The sequence below is a fragment of the Coffea eugenioides genome, chromosome 11 (assembly GCF_003713205.1).
Source record: "Coffea eugenioides isolate CCC68of chromosome 11, Ceug_1.0, whole genome shotgun sequence".
Lineage (NCBI taxonomy): Eukaryota > Viridiplantae > Streptophyta > Magnoliopsida > Gentianales > Rubiaceae > Coffea > Coffea eugenioides.
The window spans coordinates 4,312,140-4,331,964 of NC_040045.1; the positions used below are offsets into that span (position 1 = coordinate 4,312,140).

The following is a 19,825-nucleotide window of genomic DNA, read 5'->3' on the forward strand; positions in this document are numbered from 1 at the left end:
GCTTCCTTTGTTATCTAATTCATAGGCGAATTTCAAACTTGAACCCATAGGGGAGCCAAGTTAAAAGCTGTTGTATTCTCCTCCATACCTTCAGACAATCTTTTTATCACAAGAAGTTGGTTGTCCATAATCCATGGCCCCCCTCCTAGAATCCTCTCTCTATCCTCAGCGTTTGGAATATAGAATTGGAACAAGTTTTGACCCAACTCAATGATTCTGAGATTTCCAGGATATCCCTATGTTGAGTTCACAAAGTTCTCAACCCCAACAAAGTTTACCGTCTTTTCTCCTCTGATTCTGCCAACAAAGTTGGATTGACATTCTTGAATTCCTCTATGTCCTCACACCCAAGATCAGCTCCTTCCAAATCCTTTTCAAATAACACAAACTTCCTCATTGCATCTGCTAGTTCTTCCGCCATGCATCTGCTAGGGTTTGTTTGGATTGTAAGTTATTTGGGATTATTTGAGATATTTTTACTGTAACACTTTTTGTGATGTGATGTATGTGAGATAAAAAGGTAATTGGGAAGATAAAAAGGTATATTAGAAATTGTAATGATGATGTAAGCAAATAAAACTGGGTAAATAATGCTCAATCCAAACAAACCCTAAGGCTATCTCTTACAATAACAACTAAGATTTAGAAAACTAAAAATGCACAAGAAAGGAAAAATGAAAAGGTAAGCTTATCTTTGAAAACTTAGAAAAAACAAAGATTAGGAAATCAGGGCAACGATGCAAATTTAGGCAAGGGATGCTTTTATCAGTGAAAATTACCTGCTAGAGCCCCTCTTAATATCATGGAGTTTATTTCCCTGGTCACTACTTTTGCTTTGGCGTTCTTCATCAAGACCAGTATTACCTAATTTAACTACCGTCCTAGTGTAAGTTGGTGTTGCAATAAAAGGAAAATGGGGTTATAGTTTGCTGAAACCCAAACTGATCTTAGCTAGGGACAGTTGATTTAGCTGAGTGTTAATGCTACTTGATTTCTTCCGGACGTTAATGCTTGAGGTTGGTGTCTGAAATTTGGGATTTTTGGGAAAGTTTGAAAAAGTTTCAAACTCTCAAGACTGAGAGACATGCACTCATACCGAGAGGGAGGGAACTCTCACAAAGGAGGGTAAACGGCAGAGGAGTTTCCATAGAAATAATAAGCTAGATTTCCTACTAAATCACATATTAGAGTTTAATGTTACTCAGCCGAGCACTAAACTCCCCAAAGAAATGGGCCAACACAAATGTCTATTAGACCTAAGATTTTTGCTGCCTTTATAATTACATTGCACCTGAGTAGAGAAATATCATGGACGCCAATATCGCCATCTTTCTTTGAGTTCCAAGTAAAATAATACAGTGCGAAATCCGCTGGCACTGCCCGCATCTTGGTGAGGTTCACGAAAAGCTGAGGTGCGTAGATGAAGACTTCTAAACGTCTTTAGCACCAATGCCAGTTGCAATACTACACAACTAGGCACCTCTTCTTTGACTTCCATCACAACTAGGCAGATTAACTTTTGTATGACAGATTCTTTTTTGTGGCTTACAGACTCAACAAATGCTCCATTTGTAGAATATGGACTCAACTAACAAAAGGTCTCCACAATCTTTCTATTGATTAAGCTTCAATGTAGCAAAAGAAGCTGCAATGTCCATAGCTTCCGACACGTGCGATATGCCAGATCCCTGAAAGGGTTAAAAAGCAGAGATAGGTAAATTAACTCTCCTAGTTTCCCTCACACCCAATAAAAGATCTTAACAAAATGTGTGAAACAAAATTTGTAGCATAATTATTTTGCAGAAGTGTGAGAAATTTCAAACCTGCCCTTGAGCAAGACAACCCTTTCCTCCTCCTTTTCCACTCAAAGGCTCCAAAGCAACCCTTAGCCACTCCTTAGCATTCAGCTGCTTGTACTGATCATTTTTCTCTGGAACCCCAGCGCACACCACAACCTTGTTTGCAGCATCATCTTTACTGATGACCATAATAGCCATGCCCTGCAAATCCACCAGGACAGTCAGTCGAGCTCACATTTAGAGCTCAATATAATTTTACAACGCAGCAACACATTTTAACCTTCTGTTCTGTCACTTTAAGAACTGCTTCACGGATTGCAGCAGTATCTCCACCAACATTGACATGAGTTAGGCAGTAGGCCTTTCCATCAGACGAAGAAACTTCTGCCTCCTCTAATGCAACTTTAACAGCATTCTGGGTATTTTCTTCAGCAATCTTCTTTTTGGCTTTAATGATGTGATTCTGTCACAAAGTACAGGTCAATTTTTATGCTTTTTGTCCTTTTCTACGGTGTTACTATTTTATGTCACCTAAAACAAGCAAAAGCTAAGTACAGGCACAAAAACAGATACAAAAAGTTGGACAAGTACCTGAAGTAGAGAAAGTTTGGCCTTGAGATCAGCCTTCTTCACTGTTGGAATAACAGCACCTTCTACACGACCATTCAATTTAGTGACTCTCTGGAATCAATAAGAATGAGAAATAGCTTTATAAGACATCAGGTAATCAAGGCGGAAAAAATAGAAACTAAAATAAAGCATAAATTTAGCAGCAAAGTTGCAAGTAGTCAGATGATATCATATAAGAAATGCACTTCTAAACATTGCAGCTGTCAAAGCAGTTATGCAATGAGGAACAGGAAAGCAGCTAGTAATCCATGAAAACCATGAAGCAAACTCAAACCTGATGCTCGGCAAGTTCCTGTGACCTTTGGTCCAAGCCAGAGAGCAACTCATGGTTCAAAGTTAGCAAAAATATACTACGAAGGAAGGAAAACGTGATTATCGCTGAGACCTTGCTTATCATTGGTTGTAGCTATCAATCTTCATATTTGGGTTCCACGCAACCCCAAATGGATTGGTCTTTCATCTCTCTTTGTAAGGACAATGAATGAAGTGCTTGTTTAGCTTTTATCTTTATTCACATAGCATCACTTAAATAGTGAAAGCTGCCTAAAGAAGAATATGCACAGACTGCTGAGAACATGTACTTGTTTTTGTATTTAGCTTTAGGCTAGAGCACTACACATTCTATGCAGTCAGGCTCTAACTCTTTCTAGATCCAACAAGCAATTGTAGCAGGAATACAGAAAAGACCATGTCAAGTATTCAAGATTGGACAGACTTGCCTATCAAACTAATGGAGTCACTTCTTTAGATGCAGACCCTAAAAGGAGACTAACATCCTCTTATCACTATTAAGCGAAAGAGAGATCTAATTGGAGTCAATATGAGGTGTTTAAATTGCACTGTCAGATTGTATTAAGATAAGGACACACAGTCATATCCAAAAAAGGAATAAAAAATGAAAAGAAAGTTGTTTTCTGTTCTCTAGTAAGAAGATGTGCATGCTAATGGATCAACAGAAGCAAAAAATTCACTTGCAAGTTATTTTACCAACAGCAATAAGTAGACAAAAATCCTGTCAGACGAGTTTTATGGAAGCAATGAATTTTACGCAGACAAGCATACTTGGGCCAAGTAGGAAGGCCATGAATTGCACAAATAAAAACATATAACTTAAAAAGGATTAAAGAGAAAAGGGAAGGAAAAAAAACACATTGAGAAATGATTAATTATTTCATGGCTTGTTATGGTGAGCAAGTAGACCAGATGTCAGTCAGGAAAAGAGAAAAAGAAGTAAAGGGATCCAGACGATGGACACACACCATTGTCCCCGATAGGTCTTCAATAAATTTTTCCAACAGTCTTACAACATGTTAACATATGTTCAATCCCATAATCATCATGACTGAAGAACTAAATGCAGATGCAACCAAAAACATGGTATCAGCAAACCAGCTCAAATAAGTAGAACAGTGTTTGAAACTACTAACAAACAAGAAACGTTTTCAAATGAATTCTATGCCTAGCAATACAGTTTGAAAAGAATGACGTGAACAGGCACCAACCTGTTCCAGTAAGGCTCCTTCAGACTTAAATGTTTCATTTACTTCATGCTCAATTAAAGAAGCCAATTCCATAGCATTCAATGCAGAAACTGTGGTGACAGCAGTTATTCTACGAATTCCCTTGGCAATTCCTTCTTCAGACAAAAGAGCAAAAGCTTTGGCCTCTCGAGTGTTTGAAATATGGGTCCCTGAGCAAGTCAGTGAAATTAAGCTTACAAGAAGTACCGATCAAAAAGCATTACAAAAACCATTTACCTCCACAGAGCTCCGCGGATATTGATAACCAATTTTGATTCTCTGGATCTGCCAGCAGATCTTCCACACTTTGTCCAATGGCAACTATTCTGACTGGGTCAGGGTAAACCTGTAGATACAATCAGAAAGCAACAAAAGGTGAGACTTCCACAAGAGCTACTAGTAGAATAACACTCAAATGCACTAAAAGATGAAGCTTACTTCTCCAAAAACTGCTCGTAAACCATTGATGCGCTTTGCATCATCTAATTTTGCCTCCTTTGAGAATACATCCATTTCTGCTTTAATTTGTTCATTCACAATGGTTTCAATTTTTCTAAGTTCCTCAGGCTTTACAGGCTTACCTGTTTCAGAATTTACAGCATAAAAATGTGCATTTATAGACATGGTCTATTAGTATGCGACAATCCTATTCAGAATTTAAAGAACAGACATCTATATCCGGTACTCTATGAATAAGGGCAAACTAACCATGAGAAAAGTCGAATCTTAGTTTTTCAGGAAGAACAATAGAACCTTTCTGATCGACATGGTTTCCAAGTACTTCCTGCACTCAGGTCACAGCAATGTCAAGTGTTCATATCTATTGACCCGAAACAGAACTACAGCTAATTTAGAACAGAAGCAACAGTTTATGGGACCTGGGAAGTTAATAACCATTCCATATAAGAAAATTACCCTCAGAGCAAAATTTAGCATGTGTGTACATGTGTGGTTGGGAGCAAGAAGGGAACGCCTGTCATAATCAACCTGATCAATTTGCCAGAGATTTGACCACAGTTAGGAGAATCAAAGAAAAAGCACGCACGAAGCTATGCAGTAGTTTATATGTCATACAATATGCAAAAACAAACGAAACTCACCTTACAAACAACTCTATCACCAATGCTGAATCTATCAGTCTCTCCACAGAAAGAACCAACATGAACAACAAATCCTCCAAAGACTTGCACATCACTAACTTTGAACAACCCTGAAGGGCCTTCAAGAAATCCAGTATCATATATCTATAGCCAGAAGAACAGACTACATGTCAGAATAACTCTACATTGCAATTAACATTACTACCAGGCAGAAATACGTTTAACAATTCATTCCATTTCAAATCTGTAGCTTGTACCATTAATGAAGAAATAGAACTGGAAAAACTTCACTCATACTTTAGTTTGCAAAGAAGCTGCCCCAAATACTCAAAAGCCCAAGATTAATGTAGAAAAGCTTCCCTTACCCAGACTTTACAGGAAATTAAAATTACATGCACAACATTTATGTGCCCCCAAAGCAGAAATAACCTAACCTGAAGCAAGAAATTCCATTAGATCACAACTGTAGCTGTGATCCATTCCATCACTTACAAAAATGACCATAATACTATCAGCCAATTCTCTACCAAGGACTTTATCCCTAAAGAAGTGCTCTTCTCAAGTATCATTTCTTTAAAAGGAACCAAAAGAGTAAATCCCATTTCTAAGTGATTTCAAACAAAAAGATTGCAAGGTCAACCCTATTGTTGCATTTCAGAGTCTATCAAAGAGTTCATCAGCAACAGCACAGCCCTAAAACATTACAACAAACAGTTCAACATAAGATGCATCACTCTTTAATCTTTTGCTAACCAACCAAGCTAATAGGGCATTTCTGTTAACTTCTTGGGAATAGTGGATTAAACATCAATGAAGTTAACCATTTCCAAATAGTAGCTCAATGTGACAGACAGGGCAGGGCTTTACCTGACCACCTTGCTCTGCATAAAAGCTTGTAGATTCAAGAATGATACCAACTCTAACATCACCAGAAGCACTTTCAAAGAACTCATTCTCTCCATAAATAGCTTTTATCTCACTTTCATGGTCCTGAAATTAGAAATAAAGGTTGACAAACCATCACATGGGTTTGCCCGAAATTCTCTTCAAAATCAATACAGTAAGGGAACATGAATTAAACTGAGTACCAATTGAAGAATAATCATGACAAAAATGGAACGCGCTTCTTGCTACAACTATTCTGGTTACTTGAGAAAGAGCCTTTCCAGTAGATAGGATTGTTTACATTTTATCTCACACAGTAATATTCCTAAATCCACCTCAAAAATTGAAGCCAAAGGGTTACAAGGGAAACTATGCCTGAGACATAAAGCTTCTGCAACAAAATAGCACCCAAACAGAACAAGTACTGGAGATATATACAATTTAAACATTTAAACCCCTTCCTTTTCCAGCCCCCAGTGCCCCAAGAAAAAAATGTGAAATAGAAACAAGGGGAACGAAAAAGAAGGAAAACCTTAAAAACAGAAAGTGCAGTGAAGACTTTATAACTTAATGCAGATTAACTAATCTGTCAACATCAAACCTGAAACCATGTATACTTGAATGTGTCATTTGTTGCAACAACCCCTTTCTTGTGCAAAGCTGTGGTAGCATCAGCATCCATTATGATACCAATACCAGCTTGCTGCCAGAATTACATCAGAATGCAAACAGATAAGTATAAAATGCCACAGAAAAACCCTTCTCAATTTTGGTCAGACATTTGTATTTATGCTACTTTAGCGTCCTAAAACTTTTGCATGGATCAACAGTAACACAAGTTAGAGAGATGTCCTTATGGTAGCTCCCAATCTGATGTATGTGATCCCAATCATTTCAAGAAGAGAAAATCAAGACAACCTTATTCTGAGCATTTCTTGATCTTTCCCTTGCTTCATTCATGGCTATGTTAAAACCATTGATGTCAACTGCCAAGCCTCTTTCTTCAGCCATCAACTGGTAAAAGAAATGCAGACCAATTGAAATTGTGGTACTGTACAACAATATACAGGAGAACAAAAACTCAAAAACTCAGAGAGAGAGAGAGAGAGAGAGAGAGCATAGGTCTTCATCACCTGAGTAAGATCTAATGGAAAGCCATAAGTGTCCCATAACACAAATGCATCCTGCAACCAACACAGCAACAGGGTAACAAGTTGAGACACAAGGTTGGCTGTATCTATTGGCGTTTTAAAACTCCGTGGAATTAACAGGTTGGAAAAATGCTTTAAAACAAGTCAGGACAGTGAATTTCACAGTGACAAAAGCTTCACCAAAAAAGAAGCACTGTTATAACAGAAATCGGAAAATCGATAGTTTCTTTCTCGTCGGGTTAAAACATTAATATCAAGATACTGAATTTCGTAACTTGCAAAGTTTACGGAGAATTACTGTAAAGAGCAAAATGCACATACGAATTACATATGATAGCATTTCAAGAGAGCTAAAGAGATAATCAAAATATATTAGAATTATCTTGATTTAATAACTCTCACTACAGAAAACTCTCCCAAGGCTAATGCCTTCTCACATTGCAAATATATATAGTAAATGACCAAAAGGAAAAGCATGCAAAAGAGTACAAAAGTCAACATAGTATAGCCACAGATTTCCTATATCAACCTTCAAAACTTTTCACAACTCTGTGTAACGCAGTTCCAAGATGTAAAATTTGCGAATGGAGTGGCAATCCTTAAAATTGCCAAAATGCTGACCAATGCATTGACCACAAGTTAATGCAGTGACAAGAAGCAATTTGGGATATGATCTGATTTTATAACTTTTAGATATATAGAATTTAGGTTCTAGAAGGAAGTATTGGCAGTCTTAATAGTAGTATTTTGCTCTATTGGGAGCTAGAGTTTATAGGAGGCAAGTGTGAAAGTCAAAGCTGCTTCTGTAGTTGGGTTTGCTTATCTACAAATGAGTGTTTTAGCCTCCAAGACTATGGCTTTAACTCTCTCTAAAAATATATATGGAAATAGAAAGTAGGCACTTCCCGCTGGGATAATTCATGTTTTCTTTTTGCAGTTATTAAATTGAATTTCGTTTTTCTAAAAATGAAGGCAGCCTCACAACAGGTGGTGAAGCATAAAGAATTATGGGTGGAATTCCTAGAACTTGTTCGTCCTTCTACTCTTGCTCTCTCCAAGTTCCTATGCAGAAGCAGCAAGAGTGTCCACATGCTCATCGTTTTGGTCGGCATCATGAGTACATACCACTGAGTTCTTTCTAGAGAATAACATGACTGTAAAATTAAAATATAAATTGGCATTTACAGCCAGGCAAGTTATCTCAAATTAGTAAATGAGCGTACAAATGAATAAGAAGGTAAATACGTAGCAACAGAAACATCTACATGCATGATTTAAGTTATGATTGATTTTTGAACTAACAAAAAAATTCAGAAAAATAATTCGGCTCATCCCATTCCAAAATGATTATAAACCTTTTGTATATATGTCATCCCCCTAAAACTAGTCCATTTACATTTATTTTCCAATTCAACCTCAAATTACCTCTATTTCGATAGTTATGTTAAGTGCAGTACATATCAATTAATTATCAAAATATTTGTTCCTACCACATGTATGATGCAGAAGTACTCACTTTGGCAACAGACCTAAGTTGTCAAGCAGTGGAAAACTTCCCAACATATGATCCAAAGAATATTGATGATTACAAAAAGGAAAAAGTAACAGTTACCTGTCCACTCAAGGTATTTCCTTGAACATCTTGAGCAGCCTTCTTAAACTTTTCAAGTCCCTGAAGACAGCGCATAGAAGATAATGAACACTTAATGGTTCAAATCAGAATACAGATATATCTGAATTAGAATTACTATTTTGAAAAAAAAAGGGGCTTGTGTCTCCCTACAAAACATTGAAAACTAGAATTAAGTCTTTTAGGTTCAAATGGCAACCTTATTAATCCATAAGAGCCTGACTACCTCACATCTAGGCAGAAAATAAAGTCATTGAAAATGCAACGATTTTACAATTAGATGTCCTTGAATGCCAAAAAATGCTTGTAATTGTCAGTGCGTAAGCAACGGATCACAGCAAGTTTTGTGTATGTCAACTCAGCAATGAAAGAGCTTTTAAAATATAAAAGCTGGGTGCACTGTAATCCAGGCAAATCTTAACAAATAATAACAGGTCAAGTCAGGATGATACAGTTTCGAAAATGCTAATCGCTTGATGCACTATGACCCAAGCAAATCTTATCAAGTAATGATTGTACTCGGTTATCACAGAAAAGTGTGGTCAATTGCCTATATATAGCAAGTCACTTAGTCAAAAGTAATACTTAAAATACTATATGCATTTGAATCAGTGTCAAAGCTCACGTGAACAAGGGTCCTGCCAAAACTGGCTTCTTCAATTGCAATCGTATTGCTAATGTGCACTTCATGCTGCTGCAGCTCTGGAAAAACATCACCCATCACTTCGACAACAACCTTTACCAAACTGCTTTCAGCACAAACAATGATGAACGTAGAAGTTACAGTCAATATATTCAGTAACCTTGTAAACCACTTAACTTACTTGGCAAACAGGAAAATATAGATTCTGGAGAATTAGAATGAATTAAATGCACTATATTAAGAAATGAAAGGAACGCATAGAAGTTTATCACTCGTACCCACTGAAAAAACCTTGTTTGGCTTTGAGTACTTCAGTACCATAACGAACTGCTCGTCGAAGAATCCGTCTCAGTACATACTCACGACCCTCATTACCTACATAGCAAGAAAGACTGAGCAACTTAAAATTGAAAACCACTAATGATACCAAAAAAAAATGAAAATAACAAAGCCAATGAATAAATAAGCAATCCCTGGTTGATATCTACATGGTCAAAGCTAAGCTTAAAAGGCATATCCTTTTACTTGGCTATGATACATATATGCTTAATCGCACTATATAATTCAGATTGCCAACATAAAAATGCGTCCATTTCGCCTGGTGCACAAAAGCTTAATACCCACAAAATGATCAAAAAAGAAACAATTCAGTCCCTTCACAGTTACAATTATATATATCTAAAGTTCAAACTAAAAAAAAAATTGTAACAGTCTCTCTCTTGTGCATGGTTTTCTGAATAGAACAATGTTGCAAGAAACAAATAACTTTCAAGAAATTGCCAATTTACTTTATCAAACAGGAAGGTAACATAAGCAAATAGAGCTCATACACCATTACACTTTCCACACCCAAAAGTCAAAAGAACAAGTACATATTTCCATATTGCCCCATACATATTTACACAATAATTGTGTCTGCAATACCAGAAAGAACTGGGAAAAAATTAGGCTTCAGACTACTACATAATTCACAAGCAAGCAGGAAGCTTGAGGGACTAAGTCCAAGTATCCTGTGTTCCACCTGGACAAGCACCATCAGCAATGGCAAATGATAGAGTTCTGATATGGTCAGCCACAACCCTGTATGCCATGTCAACATTGTCAGCATCATCAGCTCCAATTTTCCCGGAGTATGCTCTAGCACCAGTCGCCTACCAGGGAAAGAAGAATGTTGGATATTTACTTCTGGAAACATTTACAGCAAAATAATAGATGCTGGCTTTCGGGTATGTCAAGGTAATAAATTTATTTCTTGTTGATCTTTACTAAGGACCAAGAAGGAATGAGTAAGAGTAGATCTCGCATGGTATATGAGAAGAATTTCAAAACCCTATGTTCGTAGATTAAGAAAAAGAATGAAGAGTAAAGAACAGACATTTTGGTAGCAAGGAAAAAATGAAAAGAGCTCTCTTTCTCTTGGGACAAAGAAATTTTTGTATATAATTTGCACGTTAAACACAATATTCCATTGAGACGATTGATCTGATAAGGCATAAAAGGTAAGAAGCTCTCAATATATTTTTTACCTGTTTCTACCCATATGTTCAAAAACTACAGATGGATATATTCTCTATAGTTCTCTAGGTTTCCTCTCTTACTCTCCTTCTAAAATTCTTGAAAGGAGATAACCACTACTTACTTTCTCGATTGTTTCTTTTCTCCCAACTCCTAAATTCCCTAACAACGCATCTTTCCATAATAGTCAAAAAAAGATACATCCTTGAATTCAGTATAAAGAAGGCATCCTAAACACACTTGACAAGAAATTAAGCCATCAATAAAGCAGTTATTAAAAAACAAAAGCTACAATGAGGACATGAACAAGTGTCATCAAATATCAGTAACATAGAAAACACAGTGATCGTACAGGAAAAGAACGAAAAGAGACAAGCGATGCCATATTGGACCTCACATAAAGATCAGAAAACAAAATACACAACAGGTGACACCATTATATTGGACTAGCCAGCCAGGACTATTGACTGTGCACAATCTTCTACATGATTTTAAAACAGAATTGCACATGGCAGTGATTCTACCTGTTGAATGGCCTCAAAGATTGGTAAGAACACGTCAGTATCATAATTGCTCATCTTGTTCTGGAGGACGGACGTTAATCGTTCAAAACCCAATCCAGTATCAACATGTTTTGCAGGTAAAGGTTTCAAAGAGCCATCACTTTCCCTGTTAAACTGCAGAACAGATATCAAGAACTTAGACTTGTTTAAATAACAAGTTCAGTTGGATTAATTTCTCTTTTAACAAGAAATCATTTCAATCTACCTAATGCTACCTGAATAAAGACAAGGTTCCATATCTCAATAAGGGTTGGATCATCGTTGTTGACAAGTGAAGCAGCATCGCGATTACCAATCCTATCAAAGTGTATCTCTGCGCAAGGTCCACAAGGCCCAGTATCACCCATCTCCCAAAAATTGTCCTAATCAATGTAGCATAACAATTTAGCATACAAGCATAATTGAAGCTAACATAGAGAATTCACATGAGGATGTGAATCTCCAATACTGTCTTGTATAGCGATAAACAAAGCTCATAGAAAAGGGCAAGCACAGCACAAGGCACCAGCACACAAGGTCCCGTAAGGGCTAAAGACTGCAGCTTCTTTCCAGAAATTCAAAATTATGAATTAAAAAAAATAAATAAAAAGGCCCCCCCCGGTACATTCATAAAAAGGCAACAATCAGATCATGACCTTGCCCCAGCAGGCACCATAGCATACGAGTATTCACGCTTAAGTAAACAACTACTAAAGAGCGAAAATAGACAACCTATTCATCTCATCATTTATCCTAAAGATAGGAATTTATTGAATTTAATGTACACTACCATTTTGATTAAACAAGATTGCTCGTTGCAGTCATTATCTCTTTTGGCACCACCCTATATTGCTGCAGGCAGATTCTCTTGATCTTATGCTCCATAGAGATGAAACTGGAAGAATTGATTTCCTTCTTAAATTTTTTGACTTCTCAAGATTTGTTGATTTGTAAATGTTACATATCTTCCTAGATTCCCTATAATGCTGTTCCTAGATTTATTATAGGAATAAATCACAACCACCTTAGTAATGATTTTATCAACCGATGCCCAAGCCACTGTCCCTCAAATCCACACAGTCTCAAAGCAGACAACCTGGTAGTCCTCCCCATTAAGCTCCATGTTTATACAGGAAAATAAAAGTTTGTTCAAGTAAATAACTTAAGAGAAGCATACTTTAGAACCAAAAGGCAGAACTCGTTTGTTTGGAAGAAACTTGAGCCAGAGATCCCTTGCTTCAAAATCAGCCGGAAGACCAGATTTATCATCACCACCAAAATAAGTTGCATATATTTGGTCAGCAGGTAGCCCATAGATCTGTACTAACAACAAAGCATACTTCAGGCAAAAGAAATCACTTAACATTGATTGAGAAAATGTCACATAACAAGTCAATAGAATACAAGTGAAGTGTTTTATTCATGGCAGCAGGTGCTAAATTGTAAAATTATATTTGAAATTGCAGCACTTGCCTTGGTGAGTAGCTCCCAAGCCCATTCAATAGCTTCGGTTTTAAAATAGTCCCCGAATGACCAATTGCCAAGCATTTCAAAGAAAGTATGGTGGTAGGTGTCCTTGCCAACGTCGTCAAGATCATTGTGTTTACCACCAGCCCGAATGCACTTCTGCGTGTTGCATGCACGGGTGAGTTTGCTCAAGGGAGTGTTTGGGTCTACCGTGCCCAGAAAGATAGGCTTGAATTGATTCATACCTGTAAAACAGCAAATTGTTTGGATTGTGAATTTTCGCTGAAAAACTTTTATATTTTCTGCTAACACATTTCCCAATCACTTTTTATCCTCTCATACGTCAAATTGTTACTACAAATTTTTCTACAAAAACTCCAAAAAATAGCAACCAAAGGGAACACATTTTACAAGGCCAAAGAAATTACAATGGTTTCTTTTTCCCTTTAAAAAAAATTGAAATTCTGGTGTTGACAGTCTCTAGTAGTGAAGAAATTGGAAGCGTTCGGTCGATGGTGAACAATATACAACACAGGTGAAGATGAATACGCAAAAAAGACCACTCTACGATAAAATTGACACAACAAGTTGAAGGGGGAAACGGATATCAATTCAAAGTGAAAGCAAGGAATGTAATAAAAAGATGAAATGGAAATAAAACAGGACAGAAAGAATAAAGGAAACAAACCAGCATTCGCGAAAAGAAGGGTCGGGTCATTGAGAGGAACGACGGCGCTGGATTTCCAGTTGACATGATTTTTGCCCTCGAAGAAGTTAAAGAAAGTCTCTCTGACCCTGCTGGCCGGCCAATCCGATGCTGTCGTCGGCTGCTGGGAAGCCATGGCCGAGAGTAGTAGTGATGGGGAAACTGAACAAGAAGAAGAATTTTTTAGAATAAGATGCTGATGCAGAGGAGGAGGAGGAGAAGCAGCGAATCCTCTTCTAATGCTTATTCCTCTTCTGCCACCGCCGCCTAAAGCAAACGCAAGGACTCGGCTCCTCTCCAGCGCTACTCTTGACCAGTCTCTCAGGCTCCGTTTGAACCTGAGTTTTTTTAAGTTTATTCAAAAATTTTACTGTAACGCATTCTAGAAGTTTTTGGAAAAATTTTTTAAGGTGAAATTTTTTTCCCTTTTCTTTTTTTTCTTTCCTTTTCTCTTTCTCTTTCCTTTTCTTTCTTTCCTTTTTCTTTTCTTTCCTCTTCTTCTTCTTCCTTCCCCCTCCCCCTTCCCTCCCTCGTTACCTCTACCTCCGACGAACTAGCAACCATGGTTCTATCATTTTTTTTTCTTTTCTTTCCTCTTCTTCTTCTTCTTCTTCTTCTTCCTTCCCCCCCCTTCCCTCCCCCACCTCTGCCTCGTTAAAGAACCAGCAGCCATGGTCCCAATTTTTTTTTCTTTTTTCTTCCCCTCTTCTCCCTCTCTGCTCCCCTCTCCCCCTCGACTCCCCTTCACCCTCCCCCTCTCCCTCCTGAAGCTGGAGAACCAGCAGCCATGGTTTTTTCATTTTTTTTGTTTTTTCTCTCCCTCTCTTCTCCATCTCCCTCTCGCCCACTCCTCCCCTTTCCAGTTCGTGCCAAAATCGACCATTGTTATGCATCCTGAAAACTGCTTGCTTTCACGTCTGAATATTCAGATGGGATAGTATTGTGCAAAGGTTTTCCGTTTGCAGGACCATTTCTGTGTGAAAAAGGAAAATCTATCATCAATTTTGCCTTTTGACCGGTGTAATGAAGCCCGCAGCTTGATAATCATCTTGTCTTGACAACTGCCAAACGTTGATACATGGCTTTTACCTGCTGCCTTGCTTGTTGGTAGGAGATTTTGTATTCCAAGATGCAGCTCGATTGTCCTTGATTTATCAATTCCAAAGCTTGGTAAGGTCATATGCGACTGGTTGCGATCTGGTCACGCGAGCAGATCGCAGTTAGGGGAAGGGGGAGGGTGGCCAGGGAGGGGAGGGAAGGGAAGGGGAGGGGGATGGAGAGAAGAAAAAGAAACAAGAAAAGAGAGGGGTCGCAGATCGATCAAAGGGAGAGAGGGAGAGGGAGAAAGGAAGGAAAAAAAAAGGAAAGACCGGCGCCGGAATAAGTGGCCAGCGCCGGAAGCAGCGGCGGAGGTGGTGGTCGGCGATGAAGGCGTGGTGAATTAGGGTGGGGGAGAAAGAAGAAGAAAAGAGGAAGTTTTTTGTGTATTAGATATTTTGAAGTGTGTAGATTAAAAAATTTGATAAGTTTTTTTGGGTTCCTATAGTTAAAGTTGTTAAAAAACTAATAGCAAACAAACTTGCCAAAAAATTTGGATTCCAAACAGGGCCCTAGTTTCCCCAAATACAATTTTCATTCAAATACAATTTTGAAAACAATTTTAAAAACAATAATAAAAAACACATTTCAAATCATTGGTACATTAGTTAAATCTTTTATTCATTAATTCATCAATGGAGCTATTCTATTCACGTACTATCCTCTCTCGTAACAACATTTGATCGGTTGAAAGAATAAGAAAATAGTTCTTAATTCTCTCTATTTCTTACTCTACTATTACAATCATTGTTTAGCAGTTTATTTTATTAGTTCCACAATTTTGTGTACTGCACAAGAATCTACCTCTGGAGAAAGAAAAACAAACAAGATTCTACCATTGGTAGGCACGTGTTGATTTTCTTGAGAGAATCTCTGAGGTAATATTCCTACTTTTCAATTTATTTTATGGTTAGTCTTACAAAACAAGAGTTCGTACTTGTTGATATTTCTGAAAAAAAAAATTATTTATCATGGACATTGGATGTTAAAATTCATCTTGAGACAATGAATCTTGAGAATAATATTATTGAAAATAATGAAGTCTCAAATCAAGACCGTGCCAAAGCTATGATATTTCTTTATCATTATTTAGATGAAGGATTAAAAATAGAATATTTTTCTGTCAAATATTCATTTGTCCTTTGAAAAGATTTGAAAGAAAGATTCGACCACCTGAAGATGGTCATTCCCCCAAAAGCCCAGTATGATTGGCTTCATTTACGATCTATTAATGAATATAATTCAATCATGTTCCAAATTATTTCTCAATTAATATTATGTGGTGAATGTCGCGCCCCATTTTTAATAAAAATAAGAATGATAAGTGAGTGAGGTATGGTTTGAAAAATGGTGATGTGTGTGAAAATGAAAGGGAAAGGCCATGCGACTTTGAAATGCGACGTTTTGGCCAAAAATAGTAATCTAAAAAGGTTTTGGTAAAATGTAGGAGTCGCCACTTGGTATTGACTTAGGGTGTACCAAATCACCCAAAAAATGTGGATTTAAACGTAAAACCTTTTTAGATTGACTCCAAAATCTACGGTAAATCAGAAAAAAAATGGTTCGGGGGTCACAGTTGGAGAAAAGGGAAGACAAAGACAATGTCTAAGGCACCCTCTCAATCTAACCTAAGCTAGTTGCATGATTTAGTCATGATTTTCCTAATTTCTAACCAAAAGATGTATCGCATTTGGATGTAACTAATATGAATGCAATTCTAAACCTAATGAGGAATCGAAAGGGACAAATATCTCTTAGAGGCTCGATCGGACTAAATCACATGAGTTATGATAGCCAAGGATAAGCCCTCCAAGAGGTCACGAGTAATACTAATGATGAAAAAAAAAATGGAATGAATGTATGCAATGTGAAAACATGAGCTTGTGTGAAGTGAAAAAAGTAATAATATAAAATAATAGTGTGTAAGTGAGAGTGTGCAAATGGGGGTGCAAGGTGAGGTATGTAAAGTGATAGTGTGAAGTGCATGTGTGCTCAGTGGTAGTATGTAAAGTGCTAGTGGTAGAGTGAGAATGTGTAAGATAAGAGTCATGTGAAGTGAACATGTGGAAAAAGTAATAGTATATGAAGTGAGAGTGTAAAGTGATAGTGAGTAAATGAAATGCATGAACCCTAGAGGAATGCAAGTAAGACGGGTACGGGGAGATCTTAAATCGTGACTTTTGCTTTTCCTTTTGGTTAGAAAAAGAATGAGTGTGCTAAGACTATGTGTAGCCAAACTCGTCCATCCCCCTTACCAAAAGAGTAACTCCCTAACCTAATCAGACAAATGACCCTAATGATTAGAGTGAAATGCAAAATCCTAAAGATCATACTTTGAATGTGGGAAAAGGGTAAAGGATCATGCAAAAACGTAAAAAATACTAAGAAAAATGCATGAAAATGTAGTGAAGGCATGCGAGTATGTACTAGCGAGGGACGGCCCTATTGGGTCTAGCATTGGACTAGCCCTTTACTAATGCTCTCTCACGAGCATTGGACTTGTGAGCGATCGGGAATAAGTAACCATGACTAGCATTGGACTAGCCACGGTTATATCGTACATTTGCATTCATCATATATACACAAGTAAATGGGCATAGTTAAAGCAAGTAGGCATGTGAGCACGTAATTCACATAACACATAAGCATGCATATCTAGATGCTAAAATCTAAGAAAGCGGTAACACATAGCACATAGTCATGCAAATCACATAAGTAAGAAATAAAGCAAATAAAGACCCTAACTATTACATTTGAGGGGGTCCTACTACAATCTAAAAGGGGAAAGAATTAAATGAAATGATATAATAGCCTAACTATTACAATTGTGGCATTCAAGTGCCTTTCAAATGATCAAAATTGAACTAAAATAAAATAAATATACTAAATTAAAACAAATAAAGTGAATAAATAAATAAATAAAATGAAAACATTCAAAATGCATGCAATTGAGCACATAAAGTCACATAAGGCACATAGGATCAAATAAAGTCAAGAATAAGGGATAGGGTGTACCTCCCTTGAGTTGGAGCTCTAATGGAGTGAAATTATTTATTTACCCTCCAAAATAAAAGAAAAGATCAAGGCATCACAAATAATCACATAAATGCAAAATTGAATCATTAAAAGACATTTAAACGACTAAAACAGTCCATATTCACTAAATAAGGATCCAATTGGGAGCATTAACCAATCATTCAAGTCCAATTAGAATACTTTGGGAACCTCAAAGGTCCATAAGTAATGGTTCAAATTGCAATTACTCTAGGACCTAATTGCATGAAATTAGAACATATTTGGGCCTTTGTAGCATCAAATGAAACTCAAAGGGTCAGAATGCAAATCATGAAAAACCTTTGCATGCATGCAACGAAGCTTTCTTTGCTTCTATTTTTCTGCTGAGAGCTTTTGCAACCCCATGAAACTTTCGGAAAACAAGATTCATGCAGCACTTTGATTCATTTCCAATTAAACATGGCTAAAACCTAATAACAATGGGATTCCTGGAAGACTTTCATGCAAGTTTCATGCAACAAAAGAAGACAAAAAGCTTCTGCAACTAATTTCTATTAAAACTTCAACAATCGAAAAATGAAAACTGTTGCACTTTGCTTCTACCATGTTTTCCTTGCTGCAAAACTTTGCAGCTTCAATCCACGAGACATTCACATGAAAACCGTTTGTAGCTTTGGATCAAAACATGCGACCTCACCATTAATTTTTTAGACACCAGATTTAGCTAGCAAAATAGATGACTAAAACCAAGTTTTTGTGGGCTGTTGCGGGACAAAGGAAAAGCAACAAAACATGAGGACGAAATGCAGCTTTTCTCATTCAACCAAGAATTCCAAACTCTCATTTTAACAAAATCCAACGAAAAAAACACTCCATCGGCAAGATTAAAGCAATAGAGACAAACAAAAACACATAAAACGGCAAGGAACTACGAGCGTCAGCAGTTCCAGCTTGTGCCTGATACCCATCGAGACAATCAGGCTGTAAGAAGAAAACTTTACGGTGAATATGTAAGCTCACGGCTAACCTATCAATCTACAAACGAAACCCCATAGTTCTGTCCCCAAACCCAGGCCAAACCTGCAAATCCCTCAACCAAAACCGAAATAAAACCCAACCTTACTCAAATAACAAAAACTAGTTGGCTACGCGTTAAAGATAAAACAGAGCAACGTCGAATGAAAGCCATAAAGAACCGATTGAATCCCACAAAACCAGCAAAACCTAACATCCGACTATCTATAAACCATATTTACATACATCTTGAGCCATCAAAACTGGACCTTTGAAACAACAGAGATCATCAAGACGGGGATGCCAACAAAATGCATGTGCGATGAAGAAAAACCCATTCGGTGGTTTAACAAAATTTATGGGAAGTATCAGATTAGCTAAGTTAAGGAGTATTTATTACCTGGTGATGAACTTGAACGAGGTTAAAGCCAAAGGGACGAACGGATGATATTCCACAAGAATCTTCGCAGATTCACAGATGCACCAGCAGAGCCGATCCGCGACTTTGGAAGGCAGATTTGAAGGCTTTCCTGAGGTTTTTTTTCACAAGATCTGAACAAGAATTTCTCTCCTGATGTTGGAGAGTGCACAGCAATCAACAGTTTGGTGAATGATGCCGAATTTATGGAGAAAATCTTCGATCAAGAAGGCTGGATGCTCAGCCTTTTCCAAGGAAAAACGCAGCCTGCATTCTCTATTTTGCCCTCGTTTCTTGCCATTCCTTTTTCTTGCCCAAACTCTCCCTTCCCTTTTTTCTCTCTGCCTTCCTCGACAATCCCTCAAAACCTAGCCGCCACACCTTTTTCCCATCAGCCGTCCACTAGATCCCTCCTCACCCTGCTGTCCGCTTCTTCCTCTTTCCCAGGCTTTCTCTCTCGGCTCTCCTCTCTTTTTCTTTTTCCGTTGCCCAGTCGAGGACCCTTTTTTTTTTCCTCTTGTCCGCCGCTTCTCTTTTCCTTTCGTAACTCTTGCTTCCTTCCCCTAAACCCTCACGGCTGAAACCCTTTCTTCCTACTTGCCCAAAGCCCGTAACTTTCCTTGCCTTTTACACAGCCGAAACCATTTCTTGCTTTTCTCAGCTCTTTCTCGTTCTTTTCTCTCGGTCTTTTC

At 37.6% G+C, this 19,825-nt stretch overlaps 1 protein-coding gene across 1 annotated transcript; it reads right to left on the reverse strand.

Moving 5' to 3' along the window:
• Positions 1-1,120: 1,120 nt before the first annotated feature.
• LOC113751731 (alanine--tRNA ligase-like) lies at positions 1,121-13,902 on the reverse strand. The gene is made up of 23 exons (XM_027295844.1): positions 13,571-13,902; positions 12,889-13,127; positions 12,593-12,733; positions 11,652-11,798; positions 11,398-11,550; positions 10,380-10,509; positions 9,637-9,733; positions 9,341-9,461; positions 8,698-8,757; positions 7,068-7,118; positions 6,853-6,948; positions 6,536-6,637; positions 5,917-6,039; positions 5,050-5,193; positions 4,865-4,936; positions 4,658-4,733; positions 4,388-4,530; positions 4,187-4,295; positions 3,932-4,119; positions 2,391-2,480; positions 2,080-2,262; positions 1,824-2,000; positions 1,121-1,688 (listed from the first exon to the last, which is right to left on the reverse strand). The coding sequence occupies exons 1-23, from the start codon at positions 13,722-13,724 to the stop codon at positions 1,614-1,616; spliced, it is 2,871 nt and encodes a 956-aa protein (XP_027151645.1). The 5' UTR covers positions 13,725-13,902; the 3' UTR covers positions 1,121-1,613.
• Between the last annotated feature and the right edge of the window lie 5,923 nt (positions 13,903-19,825).

Excerpts from the sequence above, each read along its gene's own strand:
- LOC113751731 (XM_027295844.1), bottom strand. The coding sequence starts at position 13,724 with ATGGCTTCCCAGCAGCCGACGACAGCATCGGATTGGCCGGCCAGCAGG. Across the intron at positions 11,551-11,651 it reads GGAACCTTGTCTTTATTCAG|TTTAACAGGGAAAGTGATGG; the intron begins GTAGCATTAGGT and ends TCTGTTCTGCAG. Across the intron at positions 1,689-1,823 it reads GTTGTCTTGCTCAAGGGCAG|GGATCTGGCATATCGCACGT; the intron begins GTTTGAAATTTC and ends TAACCCTTTCAG.